Source organism: Heliangelus exortis, chromosome 5, assembly GCF_036169615.1.
Source record: "Heliangelus exortis chromosome 5, bHelExo1.hap1, whole genome shotgun sequence".
Classification (NCBI taxonomy): domain Eukaryota; kingdom Metazoa; phylum Chordata; class Aves; order Apodiformes; family Trochilidae; genus Heliangelus; species Heliangelus exortis.
Window position 1 is genome coordinate 40,192,479 of NC_092426.1, and position 17,939 is coordinate 40,210,417.

Genomic DNA, 17,939 nt, shown 5'->3' on the forward strand with positions numbered 1-17,939 from the left:
TTAATTACAAGTACTTCTTCAGCATATTTGCCTGCTATGATTTGACAGGTATATAAAAGGCAATTCAGTAGAAGATTTTCTTATGTGTCCTTCCATATCTAATAATGTAATACAGAATTTCCTTCCTGTAATTGCCTTACAGCTTGTATTCCAGACACTTTTCTGTCTGGGTCTTTTTTTCAAGTGCCTATAGCCTTTACATTTGAGGAAAAAAGAAAAAAGGCTAAGCCTACATTTTATATGCCACAATCCACAACTAGTTTTGTTGTTGGCTGCACCTGAGCATGGTGTGTGCCTTTCCCTTTCCTGCTGATGTTCTCACTGTTGTTGTTTCTTAGCAGTAAATATGAATTGGAAAGTTGTGTATGGTGAAAAATAGGGAAAAGGAAGGAAAGTGCCTATGTGGAATGAAGGTTTTGCTGTCATATCAGAGGAAAAATTTTGCTGCTCCTGTAGTAGAGTCTGGAAATACTGCTTCCTTTGCCAGAATTTTCGTTCAATCCTTAATCATAGAATCATAGAATCGGCTGGGTTGGAAGGGACCTCAGAGATCATCAAGTCCAACCCTTGATCCACTCCCCCTGTGGTTCCCAGCCCATGGCACTGAGTGCCACATCCAGGCTCTTTTTAAATATCTCCAGGGATGGAGAATCCACCTCTTCCCTGGGCAGCCCATTCCAGTGTCTGATCACCCTCTCCGTAAAGAAATTCTTTCTAATGTCCAACCTAACCCTCCCCTGGCACAACTTGAGACCTCTTGTGCCCTCTTGTCTTGCTGAGAGTTGCCTGGGAAAAGAGCCCAACCCCCCCCTGGCTCCAACCTCCTTTCAGGGAGTTGGAGAGAGTGATGAGGTCTCCCCTGAGCCTCCTCTTCTCCAGCCTCAACACCCCCAGCTCCCTCAGCCTCTCCTCATAGGATCTGTGCTCGAGTCCCTTCACCAGCCCAGTTGCCCTCCTTTGGACAATCTTTCTTTTTGTAGGGGAACCCAATAGTTCTCTCCAGATGTCAGCTGATCATTGAGTTGGTAGGCCACTTCCCTGGCCTGGTGACTGAAGACTTGATAGTGAACACTTGTCAGGTTTCAAGCAGATGGGGAAGATGCCTTTTTAACTACCTGCATTCAAACCCTGCCTTGTAGCTGGAAATATCTGCATGATACAAATATTCTTAATTTCCTTTTGAACTGTATTAATCAGCTGTTTTGTAACTGCAGTGGATAACTTGGCTTTTCTCCACAAAAGAAATACCTCTTCTGCTCTAATTAAGTTTCCTTCATTCTTTCCTTTCAGCTACCCTTTGCCTTGCAAAATTACTCTATTGCTTTCAAGAACAAACTGCCAGCCAGCTTCACACTGCCCGTGTGTCTCGGTTGTGTTTTAATCCTTTCTCCTTCTCCATGAGGATTCAATTTCAGGCGAACTTCAGAAGCGCAGGCATGGAATTTCAAAGGAAAATGAAATTTGCTAAAATATGTGTTGTGTTGATAAACTGACGCCCTGGTTTCTGCCTTTTCCTAGAGTTCATGTCCGGAGGACAGACAAGGTGGGGACAGAGGCAGCATTCCATCCCATTGAGGAGTACATGGTGCACGTTGAGGAGCGCTTCGAGCTTCTGGCTCGCAGAATGCACGTTGATAAAAAAAGAGTGTACTTGGCTACAGATGACCCTTCCTTGCTGCAAGAGGCAAAATCCAAGTAAGATGAATTATATTTGTATCATTCTTTATTCCCTCCCGTTAGCTTTGCAGTTTCTGTCTGCTGTGTGTACAGATCTTTATTTCCATTTACACAGTTAAGATTGCATTTCAGCTGCCAGTGCTTTTAATTTTTCTCTCAGACGTGCTCTTTGGGTGACTTTTTTCTCAGTCCAGCTTTTCAAAGCTTAATGTTAAAAAACCTAAAAAAGTTGAGTAACATACCTGGGACTATTTAAAAACAAACCAATGCTGTAAAAGGTAAGTAAAAATATTAATACACCAAATTTGTTATAGAACATATATGTTAAAAAAAAAACAGTCACAGATATTGTCAAAACTAGTTAATCTATTAAGAAATTTCACCTGCCCAAACAATACCTTTCTGTGAATAGTTGCCAGAGAGATATCTATAAGTGAGTTGGAAATCTTCTGCTAACTCTTTCGGAAAGATTGCTATATTAACAACTTAAGACTTTCCCCCTACATGTTGAATAATTTTAGATTTTATTATTCAAGATATGTAGGATTGTCTATCTGTAACATTATCTCTGTCCCTTTTTTGCTGTGTCATCTTCTAGCTCTCCAGTATGTGGGTGTAGCAACCTACTCTAGCTATAGGATATCCCAGCCTTTGTAACTCTCTCCAAAGCTGGAAATGCACAGGATGCATCCATTTGCTTCTCACATGGCCTGTATTTTCCTGTAAAAACACACTGTGAAGCTGCATGTTTTACAACGTGTCACTGAGATGGCAAAACCTTCTGTTTAGTGAAAGAAGCAGATGTACATGGAAGAATAATGCTCCATATTTAACTTTGTCTTTCCTGGGTTATGGTGTTTATGGCAGCGAAACAATTTCACAAATGCTTATTGCCATGACTGTGGAAACTTGGGTAAATATTTGAGATGCATTCAGTTTAAGCAGGTTTGTTTCTGAGTACAAGTTAGCATGTTTTGCTTTTGAGAACCTTTTATTTTCCTGTCTACTGAACAGCACCTATTTTGGTTACCAAAATGTTATATGAAGAATATGTTGTGGGGTTTTTTTCTTATTTAAGCAGGGAAATTAATACTTTTAAAAATCAAAGTAACTCAAAAAGGGCAATTTTTTAACTGTTTATTTCTTGGTAGACATGCTTGGGAAAATATATAAGATAACATATTGGATTACAAATTTTCTATAGCATGTACAAGGTAAGCAGATAACATTGTTTTGTAGTAGAGGAATTTTCTAGAGCATTGCAAGCCTGTGTATTTCAATTGCGCTATTTCTATTTTTTTTCATATCTACAAAGAGCTGCTGTTCAAAATTAAGGAGTCTGAAAAAACTAAATTAACACACAAAGCTGCAGATGATGGCAATCTAATCCTTCCTTTTTATATATGTAGAGACAAAGAAGAGTAGCACAAACAATTATGATAACGTAACATTAAAAGAGCAAATCTGATCAATAGAGAGACAGGTAATGTAAGATTGAGGTTATAAGAACAGAATTAATTTCTGCTGTAAGAATCCTTAGCACTGTATGCTTTCGTTTTGTGAACACATTGTCTCAAGTTTTAATTAGCATCAAAAATAGCAGAATTGTGACTTGCATAGCAAAACAATACTGAATTTTATTAAGTATTGTGGTTTCTGTGGCAGTTCAAAATCTATTCCAAATCACCCTTTTATTGAAACATAAGATAAGCTCATTACTACAGCATTCAGGTTATATGTTTTCTTACTAAAAGTCACAGAATCTGTAAGATGGGAAGAATTTCTTACTTGTTGCTGCTGAGTTTTCAGGTCACAGTTTACACTGCTTGCACCCTTCTGTTGCTTGCAGTTGAGTAGAAGGCATGTGAGTTTAAGGTCAGGTTTGGTCACCTTTTCTTTCTGTTCTTGTGAAGAAAACTACAAATTAGTCCACATCTCTGTCAAAAAAGTTCTTATTATGTTAAATTACCAAGTGTTGATAGAAACAGCTCCCACATTGCACTGCAGCACCTTATGTTCTGTTCCTTATTAAGTGCAGTAGTAAGCAGCAGATATTGTCTCTTTACATGAAAGTGAGTGACTGTCGAACATCATGAGTAAATAATGAAAATTTAGCCAATACTGACATGGACAGGCCTGCTGTTTCTAAAGAGAAGTATTTCAAACTATGAATGGTCACTAAATGTTTTGACTTGACCTTACAGCCAAGTGTCCATCAAACTCCAAATACAGTACTAAAGACAGTGGAGTCAGGGCTACCAGTTTGTAGGAAGTTTTTGTCCAAAAGAAAGAAAGGAAGAAGTGATAAATGTTCAGAATTGGGGTGATATAGAATCATAGAATGGTTTGGGTTTGAAAGGATCTTAAAGATTATCTAGTTTCAACCCCTCTGCATGGGCAGGGAGATCTCCTCCCATGTGTTCCTTCAAACCTCATCCAGCCTGGCCTTGAACTTCTCTGGGTAACCTGTGCCAGTGTCCCACCACCCTGATAGTGAGGAATTTCTTCCTTATGTCTAGTCTGAATCTGCCCTCTTTCAGTTTAAACACATTACCCCTTGGCCTAATGCTCCAGGCCCTTATAAAGAGTCTGTGGCCATTTTTCTTGCAAGCCTCCTGTAGATACTGAAAAGCTTTTCTGTAGGCATCCTTTAGGTACTGGAAGGCTGCTAGAAGGAGCCTCCTCTTCTCCAGACTGAGCAAGAGCAGAGCTGCTCCAGTCCTCTCATCAGCTTCATGGCCCTCCTCTGGATCCACTCCATCATCTCCATGTCCTTCATATGTTGGGGACTCCAGAACTGGACACAGAGCTCCAGGTGGGGTCTCACAAGAGCAGAGCAGAGGGGGAGAATCCCCTCCCTGCTGCCCACTCTGTTTTTGATGCAGCCCAAGGTGCAGTTGGTTTTTTTGGGATGCCAGAGCACAAGGTTGGTCTCATGCACAGAGGAGCATGGGGGAGAGTTCAGCATCAGCAATGATTATGGGATCTGAGTACTTGACATCTTCTGATAAGCAGTGGTCACATGGCATTTATCTGTGGTAAATGATATGTTAGGGATGGTGCTGATTACTTGTTTGTTGGCTGGTTTAGGAGCTTTCAAATAGAAACTTTTGAATTTATTGTATATGTATTTCTAGTTTGCAATGTTATTGACAGCATCTTCTCTCTTTAAGTTCTAAGGTAAAATAGTGCAGCTGAACATGTATATAAATTCTTAAGAAACCATATTTAATACCTTTCTGGTGTATATATGAATCTATTTAGGTCTCTTTCTCATGTAAAATTCAACAGATTACATTCTTCCTTCCAGAATGTTTAGCTATAAAGTCATATATATTTTGCTTTTTCATTTTTTTTGCAGTAATTTGCCTTCATTGTGAGTTCTTTATTTTTCCCCAGCACTTACAAAAGCTTTTTTCCCCACCCTATTTCACTGTTTATTTACTTCCACAATAGCAAACTGATGTCTTCCCTCCTTGTGTACTGTCTGCAGTGTATCTATTGCCCTCCCCACTCCTCAGAGCACACCTCACCTCTGGAATTCAGTAGTGCTGCAGAGTTCTTGAGTCTGATGAACAGCTCACACATTTTCCATCTCTTTTTTAGAGCAAGACCTAAAGAAACATGATTTCCGACTCCATCTCTTTACACACATGCTCACACTCTGCTTTCAGAGGGAAGAAACCTTGCATTGCTTGCTCTGGACACAGTCTTAGCAAGTTGAGAACAGGAGGCTGGGACTCACCTTGCTTTGCACCTGCTGCACAGCTGCTTGATCAGCTGCTGAAACCAACTGGAACTTGAAAAAGTCTCCTTTTGGTTTCTATCTTTATCTGAGGCTGGTTAGGTAGAGGAAGGAAAGATTTTAAACTTTCCCCACCTTCTTCTGATTTTTAATTTTTGCCCTTTTCCTAGGGATGGGGAGCTGGTGGAATCCTTCCTGGCCTGGGTATGTGTTTCCAGACTCTGTTAGGTAGCTTTAGAAGGATTAGATACTATTTTGAGGTATGTGGAGGAGATACTCTACATCCATCTAGTCTGATACAAAGAAAATAGTATTACACCAGTTTTTCTTTGATTTTATCTTCACAGTCTGGTTCTTCCCTCTTATAGAGAGGAAACTGCATTGGTAATTTCTTTGGAAAGCTTGGAGTGGTGCTACAAAATCCTGTATTTGTGGCATTCTCTCAGTAGGAATATCACACCTTATTTGTTATTCATTTACCATGCAGGAACCTTACTGATAGGATCATGCCTAAGTTCTGCATAAAAAGACAAAAAAAAATCCCCAAATGCTTACATTGTATATATTACATTAATCATAATATAAACACAGAAGGAAAAGGGAATAGAAGGAAGCAGAAACTATCTATAGAGCTTTAGAAGTTTTGTTTCGTTTATTCTTTGTACTCATTGTGATAAGAATAGCTCTAAATAGTATCTAAAGCACTATAGTGAGTGGGAAGAGAATTCAACTTCACCTGATACAAGAAGTCAGTGGCCACATATGGCTAAGTTGGAGATGAATATAGGCTTTAGCTTTTACTGAGTTATTTTAAAGCTTTTAAAGAAGTATTGTTCTTTATTGTTTGCTTTCAGCCTGCCCTGAGTATGGCTGCACTGAGTATGGCTGCTATTAGATTGGCCTTTCAAGGTGTTTTAAAGAAAATTCTTTTCCCACACATGAATGTAGCATTGTGTGTGGGGTACAGCATAAAAGTCCTTGTTTGAAAACTTAAACATGTGTATAGGTAAAGGCTAAGTTTGGCTCATTCATTAGAAGAGTTGGGCTCTGAAACTATTAAAGGAATTTGGATCAACTTTGCAAAATGGAATTGAAGACTGGATTTCAAAGCATCCCAAGGACTGTTTCCAAAATAAAGGGAGGAAGGAGAAAATGTAAAATCTATACATAAAAACATCTATAAATGATTCTGATTTTTTTTTTAACAGATCCAACCTGACACTTTTGGTATCCCTCATTTGTTAAGGTGTTACACTGAATCTTGCTAGTAAGGAATCAGATTCTTAAGAAAGACTCCTTTGTCTCTGCTCAGTGTGTTGATTCTGACTTTTGAAATCTGAGGGAAGTTATTAATTTCAGCAGTATTCCTATTGCCAAGAACTTGCAAAGTGGTGTGCAGATAACTTTCCTATGTTCACTGTTCCTAGAAATGTCTTCTGTGATCCATTCTTCATGTTGCTCCCCTCAGAGTTTTGTCAGTGAAATAGGACTTAGGGCAATCTCAGTTCTTCAGCTAGTTTACAGAGTGTAAGGTAGTTCCATTTGATCTATCCTTTTTTTTTTTTTTGATTTTTTTAAAAAGTTCTGTTCATATAGTGGAAGCAGTAGTAGGATATATCACAAATATTGGGTTGTCACCTGTTGTATTTTGAGAGCTGTTTAAAATTTGACAAAATGTTAGGGGTGAGAAGATCAGAAAGTGATCACTGGGGTAGAGTTCACCTTGAGAAAACTGTATCTTGGTCCATGTGCTTCTGTAGTTTCTCAAAAGAGGTCTTGCCACTTGTTTCAAATGAATATTTCCACCTTGTCTTCCTTTTCTTTTTTTGTTTTCTTTTACCATATTTTTAATGAAACAAACTTCCCCTGACACATTCATGATCAGATGTACCCTTTAAAACTGTCATGCTGGGAAATTTACCATACAGAGAAATTATTTTTTTATTACAGCAGCTGTTTCTCTTGGGAACATAAAATTCTATTAAATCCCTATGAAGATAAATTAAGATTCTTCCTCAAATGTGGAATTCTTGCAAACAGCTTTCTGATTCACTTTGAGAGATGAATTTTCCCACGTGGATGGAAAAGCTTCCTACATTTGCCCACTTCACTTTATAAAACAGTTTTTGTTTTTTTCCCATACTTTTGACCTGAAAATGAAATAAATAAATATTCCTCCAGGAGGTTGTCTGCCATGTGCTCAGTGTACTCATGCTGCATGGCTGGATACAAGGATGTGCCAACTTCAGGCACTTGGCAAGAACTTGTGAGTGTAAAACTTATTCTGAGCCGTGTTCAGCACAGCATCTAGTTACAGGTCTAAATTATTGTTGCTCCAACTTTACAGCTTGCTCTATATTCAGATTTTCTTTGTTTAACAATATAAAAGTGATTAATTGTAATGTAATATTGGCTGCTGTGCTGTGTTATGCAGTGGATTGCTTTAGAATTGCAGTTAAAAAGTAGGTTTTATTTAAGTTTAAATAAAAGATTTAAATAATTTAGATTTTGGTAATTAGTTGAAATTTTGTAGTTGTTGGGTGAGTTGCATGAGTTGCACTTCGTGATTGAAATATAATTATTGTGTAACAGCATTGTAATTATCATCTTTGTTACATCTATCTGGAACTTTTCATATAAAACTTACTGTTGCTAAGAGGTTGGCTGAAAATCTTGTTAATTCATGCTACTTTTTTGCAGCTTATTTCTGATTTCAGTCCACAAGCAAATGGGTACAAATGTCTTAAGAAAATCCACTCTTTTTCAGCATTTTTTATAAAGGATTTTTTTTTTCAAAGCGATTATTCGTTGTTAAAACCTCTTAACTTTAAAGTAATGCAAAACAAAGTTTTGTATTTAAAATAAGAACATTTTTACTTTATTGCTGTTTTATTTATCATACTTCCAAGTATACTGACATGAAATTTTACATTCCTTTTCTTTTAACCAGTTAATGGCCAAATTTTTTCTTCACTGAGCTTTAATAACTCTGAAAGATTTCTATTTTCTTTGTTAGTTTAGAATTATTTATTCTGTCCCTTTTACAGGTGACTGATTTTTCCTTGTACAGTCATAATCAGCATATAGTAAGAAAAATGCTAATAAATAAATAAAATAAATAAAATGTGGTCTAATAAAGACACAATTCTAGATTCCACTTAGCAGTATAGAAAATGAAGGGATCTGAGTGAGTCAGTAGCATCAGCAGAATGTAGCATATACTTCCTGATATGTTTTCACTTCTTCTACAGAGTCAGATCTCAGGCAGACTTATAGTGTCTTTCTATTTAATTTTATTTAATTTTAATAAAGAGGGGGCATGTTTGGGGGCACCAGTAACATTCTGGAGTGTTCAGCACAATTAGAATTCACTCCCTGTAAAGCAGAGACTCACTTTAAAGAAATTAACAACCTCACCTCACAGCAAAGGTGATGCTTCTTAAAAAATAAAAATTAAAAAAATCCCCAAAACATTAAGGGTTTGCTGTTAACAGTGTGTTGTGTTTCCACAGGTATCCCAATTATGAATTTATCAGTGATAACTCCATCTCCTGGTCAGCAGGACTCCACAACAGATACACTGAGAACTCCCTCAGAGGTGTTATTCTGGACATTCACTTTTTGTCTCAGGCAGACTTCCTGGTCTGTACATTTTCATCCCAGGTAAGCTGTGACACAAACACAGAGTGTAGGTACCAGTGCTAAATCTCAGTTCTCTTTGTGCTCCTGGTACCTTCTCAGTGCTCCCAGGAACATTTTTGGGAAGAACTAAAGGTTCAGTATGCCATGTGAATATTGATAGGACTGTAAGAATTGGTTGATTAGTTCCCTTCAGTTAAAGTTACTGGGTTAATTAAGGCATTGGAAATAAGCAAGAAATAATACTAAGTATAGTTTAGTTAATACTAACTAAGTTTAGTTCCTTGTTTTGCAAGAAGTTAATATATTGCTTGTAGTCCACAATTTCTGTTCAACTTAGTTAAGGCATTTCAAGGAAGTAAAACTACTTTAAACATGTTGAACACTTCATAATTTTTTAATAAAGTTAATATATTAGCTTGTGTCCATCCATTTCTACTCTACATCCATTACTGTACTCTACTACACTTCAGGCATATCTGCTGTTGCCTTGTTCAAGTATGAAAATGGAGGGGAATGAAAACCACAGATACTTCATTTTTTTTCAGTCTGCTGCATTTCTAGCAATCCAGTGGTAGTGCAGGAAATGTGAATTCTGACCACTCTTGTCCTTAAAGACTTCTTGCTGCAGATAATGATATGCTGCAAGCTTCCTTTCCTGAACAGTCAGTCAGTCATCGGGTGGAGCAAGTTGGAGTCCTTATAAAACAGAGTTATATAGTTGGCATCACTGGCATTTTCTTCTTGATTATGTTGTAGTATATATTAATTTCATATAAAATAAAAAGCTGTTTTAAAGAGCTATTTTAAGATGAAAAAATATCAAAACCCAGTATTTTGTGACTGATATGCTGATCAGGTATGGCAAAATAGGATTGAAATCAAGCAATTTTTTTAACCTACTGTTGTCATGTATGTTCATAGGTAATGCTTCTGGTTGGGAAAGCATTCAACTATAGGGTATGATTGCATCTGATTGTACTGGTATGTGGAAGTAGACAAAAAACTGGAGGTGAACCTTCATTTCCAAAAGGAGTATTTTTCACAGCCTCAAATGTAACTTGTCTGCAGCTCCCCAGTGACAGTTACATAGGTGGCAAGCACAATATAAACAGTGATACAGGATCAGTGCAGGGATCTTGGCATTGACAGACAGGAAAAAAATATAGAAAAGCCTCTTAGCCCTCAATTATTCTTATGGATACATTTTTTTTCACTGTTCACCAAACCCTGAGAAGGGTTTGTAGCATGTGTAGGAGGTTATTAATAGAGGCTACTTCAGACCAAGACATGGATAAACTCCAGAGTAAAAATCATCACTGACAAAAGCTTGTGAGGAGCCAGCACTTGTATTGTTTGATTCAGCTGAAGTATGTCCCCTGAATACATCTCAGAGTGGAAGAGGTGATCACCAGCCAGGAACCAGGGCTCTATGGCTTAAATGCCACATGGGCATTGGGGTCGAGACAGTTCATATTTTGAAAGCAGAATGATGTGGTCTTAGATAAAAACTTACTGAGAAATCTGTATTTTCTGCTATTCTTCAGAATCATAGAATCATAGAATTGACTGGGTTGGAAGGGACCTCAGAGCTCATCAAGTCCAACCCTTGATCCACTCGCGCTGCAGTTCCCAGCCCATGGCACTGAGTGCCACATCCAGGCTCTTTTTAAATATCTCCAGGGATGGAGAATCCACTACTTCCCTAGGCAGCCCATTCCAATGTCTGATCACCCTCTCCATAAAGAAATTCTTTCTAATATCCAACCTAAACCTCCCCTGGCACAACTTGAGACCGTGCCCTCTTGTCTTGCTTCAGAGAACTGCTAAGAGTGGTAAATTTTTGCTTTAATGAGCATGAACACAGAAGAAATATATTTAAATATAGGCACAAATGGCTTGGAAAGAGTATGTTGTAATTGAATTTTAAGTATTGGAGTGATTTCTAAAGAAGAATATAGGTTAAAACATACTGATGTAGTTAATGTGATGGAGGCTGATGGGACTGGCAGAGGTCATCTGGTACAGCCCTGTTTGAGGGCAGCTCTGTGGGGAATACTATCTTGGAGCTTCAGTCTCCTTCTGCATGGCCCTGCATTTGACAACAGTTTCCTGGATGACATATTAGGTTTTCCAGAACTGCAGAAAATTCTACAAAAGTCTAGGGAATCCTCTCTTAGACTGTTACTGTCAGTAGCTGGGACTATGAATTTGATCCAGTCCTTTACTCAATTTGCTCTGGGCAATTCCCTGTGCTTTAATAATTCATACTCACAAAGTCATTTAGCACCAGTTTTGCTGTTCAGGCAACAGTGGGGACCTCTGCAACATTTTCTTGTATGGGGCTTTTCTAAGGTCTGTCACAAGTTCCCCAGCTCTTTAGAAAGTTCCTTTTTATGGCTTTAAAATTTGGTCTTCTGTTCCCTAACATTAGACTCTCCTGTTTTCATCAATTATATTTATTTACTTTGATATGGAAGGTAAGCAGAACCAGGCTGTTAATCATTGTTTTCTCTCTGATCTGCATGAGGAGAAAGTAAGGATAAGGTTGTAATCTATCATTTTTTTCAGTGGGATTTTGGACATTCACCAGATGTATGCTGACTTTTCTGTTCTTTTTTCCTTGCCAAAAAGACGCAAAACTTCATGACAGAGGTATCAGAAGAAAATTCCAGAATGTGGGAGTGGAATCAGGTGCTTCAGGAAGTCTCTCTATTAATGTTTATTTATTGCACCAAAACTAAATGAATACTGATGGAAGCTGAAGAATGGTTGCTTAATTAAATTACTGTTAATAAAGCAATCAGGCACATCAAGTGCTGTGGACTCAAGGGAAACAACATCCTTTGGCACTGTAGTTAAGCAAGATTGTGTTAATGGAGATGTACAGACAATCCACATGATAGTTACACAAATCATAACACAATAGCAGAATTAAGATTGTTCTTTAAAACAAAGAGCTTTTTTTTGTCTCTTCAGTCTTCACTTTGATGCGATTGGAGCTCCCTCTGCCTGATGTATTTTTCTTCATATTCTCATTTCCTTCCAGGACTTAAAAGTCTTTGTCTTTTGTGTTATACATGGAAGCATGCAGGCTGCAAAACAAGTAAATCTGTGAGTGAAACCTGGGAGGCTTTAACTAAAATTCTGTTTGTGGATTCTCTGCCTGCTGCCCTCTACAGGTTGCAGTTTAGGTACCCAAGGTTGGAGCTGCAAAGGGACAATTGCTGAGAGGAGATGTATGTTTTATGTCAGGTATGCAGGACACTTGCACTCACTTAAAAAGCATTTTTACTGAAAAGATTTAAAGTCTTGTAGGGAGTCTGTGTGTGTTTGTATCTTCCTCCTGGGATACACACACAGGAGGAGAACAAAACATCAAAACCAGTCACAAAAGCTATAAAATCAATAACCTTTTAACAGTGTATCCACTTTGTTTCTATATTACAAGGTTTAAGAGGTACTTTGAAATAATTAACTATGGTCTAATCTTCTGAAAACTGCTTCTGACAAGTTATTTCAAGGATCAGATGGCAAGGGATAAAAGGAAATTATTATAATTTTGAAGCGAAGTGCCTTTTGAAAGAAGCCAGGGAAGTACAAATCTGTCTGTTTTGACTGATCAACCTTCTATTCACCATATTATCAGAGGGAGAAAAGTCAAATTGAGCTTTGATGTATTTACATAGACTGAAAATTATGAAAAAGCCCAACTGTTTCTTCATATTGAAGAAGTGTGCTGTTTTGGTAGTTTATCAAGCTTTATCAAGCTTATGCAGAATCAGAAAAATACAGTAATGGATTAGAAGTCAGAAAGGGCACAGTAGCCAAGTCCAGCAGCTGGCAGAGAAGAGCTTTCTAGCTCATTGTTGAAAAAAGTTTTGTTTATTATGGTGTCAGCCTTTTGTGTTTCTGGCAACTGAGAGATATAGTTGTGATGGTGGGAGCTGTTTTCCTTCATATAATATGATACAGTGACCCTTCAAAATGCATCTTTCTCCTCACCACCATCATTATTGTCTTGCTGGAATTAATTTTCATTTACTTGTCTTCCAATTTGCCAACAGTCATAATTCTGTCACTGTTCCAATAGAAGTGGCATTTTAAGCCTGGGACTTCCAGAACTCCTTTTTTTGGAAAATTTAAGCTTCCTTTAGAAAAGTACATGTAAAGCCTCATTATTGCAGAATAAATTTTGATAATGTAAGTTTTAAGGGTCAAGGGAAAGTGAAATGAAGTCTTTTTTGGTAGTAGAAAAGGAAAATTAATTGCCTTCTACATATGATTGTCTATGTATTACATTTAAAAAGTAGCATAGCTGATGTTCATACAGATGTTTTCAATTGCTACTGAAAAGTAGATTGTTCTGATTATTTACCTACTTTACCAAATCTGATCACCAGACTGCTAATTAAAATGCTGCAAAAGTGTATCCTTCACTTTAGTAAATACGCAGGTTTCCTGGTTTGGCTTTGTTTGTTGTTTTACTTTGGGTTTTGACATGGACGTGCCAGAAACTCTTCATCTTATTTAATTTTTGACTGCTGAGGTATATTGCACACAATATTTATGACTTCTCTCCTGTTTTTATTTCTAAGGTGTGTCGAGTTGCCTATGAAATTATGCAGACCTTGCATCCAGATGCTTCAGCATTTTTCCATTCTTTGGATGATATCTACTACTTTGGGGGACAGAATGCCCACAACCAGATAGCTATTTATGCTCATCATCCACGAACTGCTGATGAAATTCCTATGGAACCTGGAGATGTAATTGGAGTAGCTGGAAACCACTGGGATGGTTACTCAAAAGGCATCAATAGGAAATTGGGAAGAACAGGCCTGTACCCATCCTATAAAGTTAAGGAGAAAATTGAGACAGTCAAGTATCCTACGTACCCAGAGGCTGACAAGTAGAGGAAAAGGAAGACACTCAGCAGTAATTCTCATTTTTGATTGGGTTGACCCAGTCAACAAACTAACTATTGGTTTATATGGCATTTGAATTTGCATTTTAACATGCAGTTAAAAATCAAAGCCTTTAGCAGTGAAACTGGAAAAGAAGCTGAGAACAAATGGATGGGCTGTTATCTGAAGATACTCTCAAACCTTTTTTGTTATATGCACTCTCACACATGCACACAGAAAGCAGACAAGGGGAAGCTGTTGTTTTATACTTCTGTCTCTTTTCAGGATTTGTCCCAGCCATTAGTCTGAAGCGAGCTTTGTGCTCTTCTCTCTGCCATTTCTTGACAGCGATGTTCAGACTCAGAACACTGCCACATTGTGTAATTTGAGTGACATGAACATATTTTGTATGTGCAGAATTTAAAACATGGTGCCTATATTTGAAAAACTTGTGACCTTTTTAGAAGAGCCATGTCTGTTCCACAATGGGCAAGAGTCAATCTCTAGCTGGTGTTACCACGACCACTGAACTTGCTTCAAATGACAGATCAGATTTCAAACTAGATTTCTTTACAAGTTTATTTTTAGCATTCCATTGATTACTTCTCATCATTAATAAAATAAAGGATTCATTCAACAATAAAATAGTCACTGTCTGGTAGGAACTTTTGTAAACAATGCCATGAACGGATTCTTTATAACTGATCATGTTTCTGGATGTTGCCTTTGATTAAAAAAAAAAAAAAAAAAAAGCCACAAAACCCACAAAGGAAGAAGTAGCTGAGGTTTCATTTGAATTTTTAAACACACATAATGTAGTACAATAACTGATAGTGGCACACAGGGTTTCTCAGCTCTGTGGACAGTGAGTTTCAGCAGGATTACTTAAGTGGCTCAGTTTCTTATATTTACTCTCCAGCACTGTTCTTTCCCTTTCTGTGTTTCTCTTTCCAAAACATTTTTTTAGAGTATTAGAGATGGCCATTTATCATTTTGGCATTGAATGTAGTTACTTTTAAGTGAAAGACTTCCAAGCTATTCCATTTATTGAACCTGTCAGTCTAGACTACTCTGAAACAATTTACCCCAAAAATAGTAGTTTCCAAGATATATACACAAGGATGAATTTTTATGCATGACATAAAATTGTCAGAAATTCTTAGTGTTTTGAAATCTGTTGTTGCTAGTCTGCCCTCTATTAAGAAAGAAGATAATTTACAGAACAGGTTTGCAATGAAATTTGTAGATTTGGGGGTTGTGTGTATATAAATGTTTAAAAAAAGAGTAAGTTAAGAAGAGCTTATTTCCAAATAAAAAATATTTTTAGTGTAATACAGGCTGCAGTGCAATCCACTCTGGAATACTGGAAGTGCAGGCAATGTTTTCTGTTGAGACACAGAAAATGCCACAAAAGTAAAGATAAAAGCCCATGGTTGGTTGACCTTAGCAAAGCAAACATCAAAAGGCTGTTTAACTGCAGTTATGAATTGACCAAAGACAGTGTTGAGGCAGTGGATGGATGCACTTGGCCACAGATATATTTGAGGCTGAAATGTAGAAGGAAATATCTGGAAGTTCAGCCAAGAGTCTCCCAGTTGAGTAAGGTGATGAGAAGGATGGAACTTGATTTGCATGCAAAGGAATTAACAAAGCAGTTCTCTGATTTGACTTGCAGGGCTGATCCTGTAGATCCCCCCCAGTTATGAGTTCCTCAACTGAAAAGCTATTTTGGATCTTGGAAAATAAAAATTAAAATTGAAAACTGCTGGGGAAAAAGAAAAGAAAAATTGCCTGTTAGTAGGATTAATTAGATATATAGATATATCTGTAAAATTGGCATAGATATCAAATGGGATTTAAAGATTCATTGGAGGATAAATGCAAATTAGTAAGAGTGGCCAAGTAATGCTAAAGACAAAGAATTGTTATGGCTAAAGATGACTAAAACTTACTGGTGTTTCTGTATTTTGGAAACACTGAGGAAGCTGTTTGATGTTAGGTTTCTGTCTAAGTGAGTCTGATAAATTTTCCAGTAACTAACCAGACTTGTGATAATGCAAAAGCACAAATGTAGGCTATAAACAAAGTTTTTGTAATTTAAATTTGAGTTGCACATATAAAGCTATTGTTTTTTTGTTTATTTGATTAGATTCTCTAATTGAAAAAAATACCCAGAGCCACAGGCATTTCTTCCTCAACAATTAGATCAGTGCATTTTATCTTTGGGAACATTAATTTCTTTATTTTGCTACCAATACTACATTATCTGTTTGATATTTTTAGCTTTTGAAAATGTTTCTTTATTAAGCTCTTTGCTTACAGCCTCAGAGCTCACGATTTCGAGCTCATTTTTTACAGTGATGCAAAAATGATATAAATGAATTAACATGTGAAAATTCCTCCACAGTCAGGTAGCTCAGTTGAAAATATCACTGAAGATAAATAACAGAGCACCTAGGATGAGACCAAAGGCAAGAGCAGATCTGCTGCTGTAGTAAGGAGAGAACTGAACACTGCTGTTACAGAAGGCATGGAATATGGCAATTCCTCCTGACAAAATATCAGCAAGGTACTTGTCCCCTGACCTATCTGAGTACCTGATGAGTAATTGACTCATCATATTTTGGGAAGTGATAGCAAAATGGTACGAAATTATAAAATTATTGTTAATAATTAAGAAATGTACTAATGTAGGTGTTATGAGCTTATTCCCCTGGACTGTATGATCCTTTCAGTGCAGTACTTCTCAGAGGAAGAAATGTATCAGTAGACTGCTTGCTAGATGCATCTGTTTCTAGACATTTGTTTCCTTTACTGGAAACTGGAAAACTACTGGTTAATTATGTCTTGGAATCCTTGGAATTGGGATACTAAAACTGGATTTATTTTATACTAAACAAAATTACTATTAAAGGCTTTATTCTCAGTTTCAGTAGAGTCCAGGAAGTATGGAAGGATCTGTGGGTAAATGAAAACAAGACACCCCCCCACCCCAAAATTTTCATTGTAGCTCACAAAACACAGAAATAACAGGAAATAACTGTCTTAAATACCTGTAAGAAAGCTGAACCTTTTGGAAGACTCTACCCAGAACACTTGCAAGCATGCAAGTTCACATCTTGTTTCTTCCATTTGCCATGTAGCTCTGCAACAAACCAGTCATGTAATTTTTTCCTCCTAGTAAACAACCAAATCTGACACCCCTAAACCAGAGACAGCCCTCACACTCTTAAACAAGATAACACTCCATTAAATTTTTCCTCTTTAAGAAGCATTCCTGTGTATGTGTGTGTGTTGTGTTCATCAACAGGAATATGAACAGTACTCTTCCCTTCTTTGCTCTTTTACATCACAGTTGTCACCTTCTCTGTAATTATTTATTTGCTGGGTAAATGCAATCCCTGAAAACTGAATGTTAGACTTGATTCTTACCAGCTGGGTTGAGAAATTTGTTCTGAGCAGGTCAGAACTGGGCTGCTTGGCACTGGTGCACCTGGAGACTGGGGTCCGTTACCCCAGGCTGAGTTCCCTCCTTCATCTGCATGGGATTCCCAAACCTCCTCTGCCAACATCCCTGTGAACTGCCTGGTACTATTGATTTGTTCAAGAAGGATGAGGTTTTATTGCAGACATTAGAAGTATTTATCTCCAGAGAAGCATTTTGTCTACCCCTTTCTACAACTGACTTGAAGAAAACATGTCATTACCAGAAAGATTTCTCTCTTTTACCAGTTTTTCAGAAAAGTGAACTGATGGTACCTTTCTTATGGAGAGGTACTCACAATATGAAACTTGAGGAAGGATCTTGGCTTCTGAGCTAGGAACATCATAGTATATAAAACAGAAAAATTTCATTAAAAATTCTAGATAATGGGAGAGAGATTTTTCTTCATGCCAGTGGAGTAGCACCACCTACCATCTGGAATAGTGAACAGAACTGTTGTTTCTCCAGGCCATAAGATTCTTTGCAA

The 17,939-nt window shown here is 37.4% G+C and overlaps 1 protein-coding gene across 1 annotated transcript in view; it reads left to right on the top strand.

The window, feature by feature from the left end:
* Positions 1-15,755, top strand: part of FUT8 (fucosyltransferase 8) — a 66,009-nt gene extending 50,254 nt beyond the window's left edge. The window contains exons 10-12 of the mRNA XM_071744968.1: positions 1,519-1,695; positions 8,935-9,085; positions 13,660-15,755. Coding sequence (XP_071601069.1) covers positions 1,519-1,695; positions 8,935-9,085; positions 13,660-13,977 — 646 coding nt within the window. The 3' untranslated portion in view covers positions 13,978-15,755. The remainder of the gene's footprint in view (positions 1-1,518; positions 1,696-8,934; positions 9,086-13,659) is intronic.
* The last annotated feature ends 2,184 nt before the right edge of the window (positions 15,756-17,939 follow it).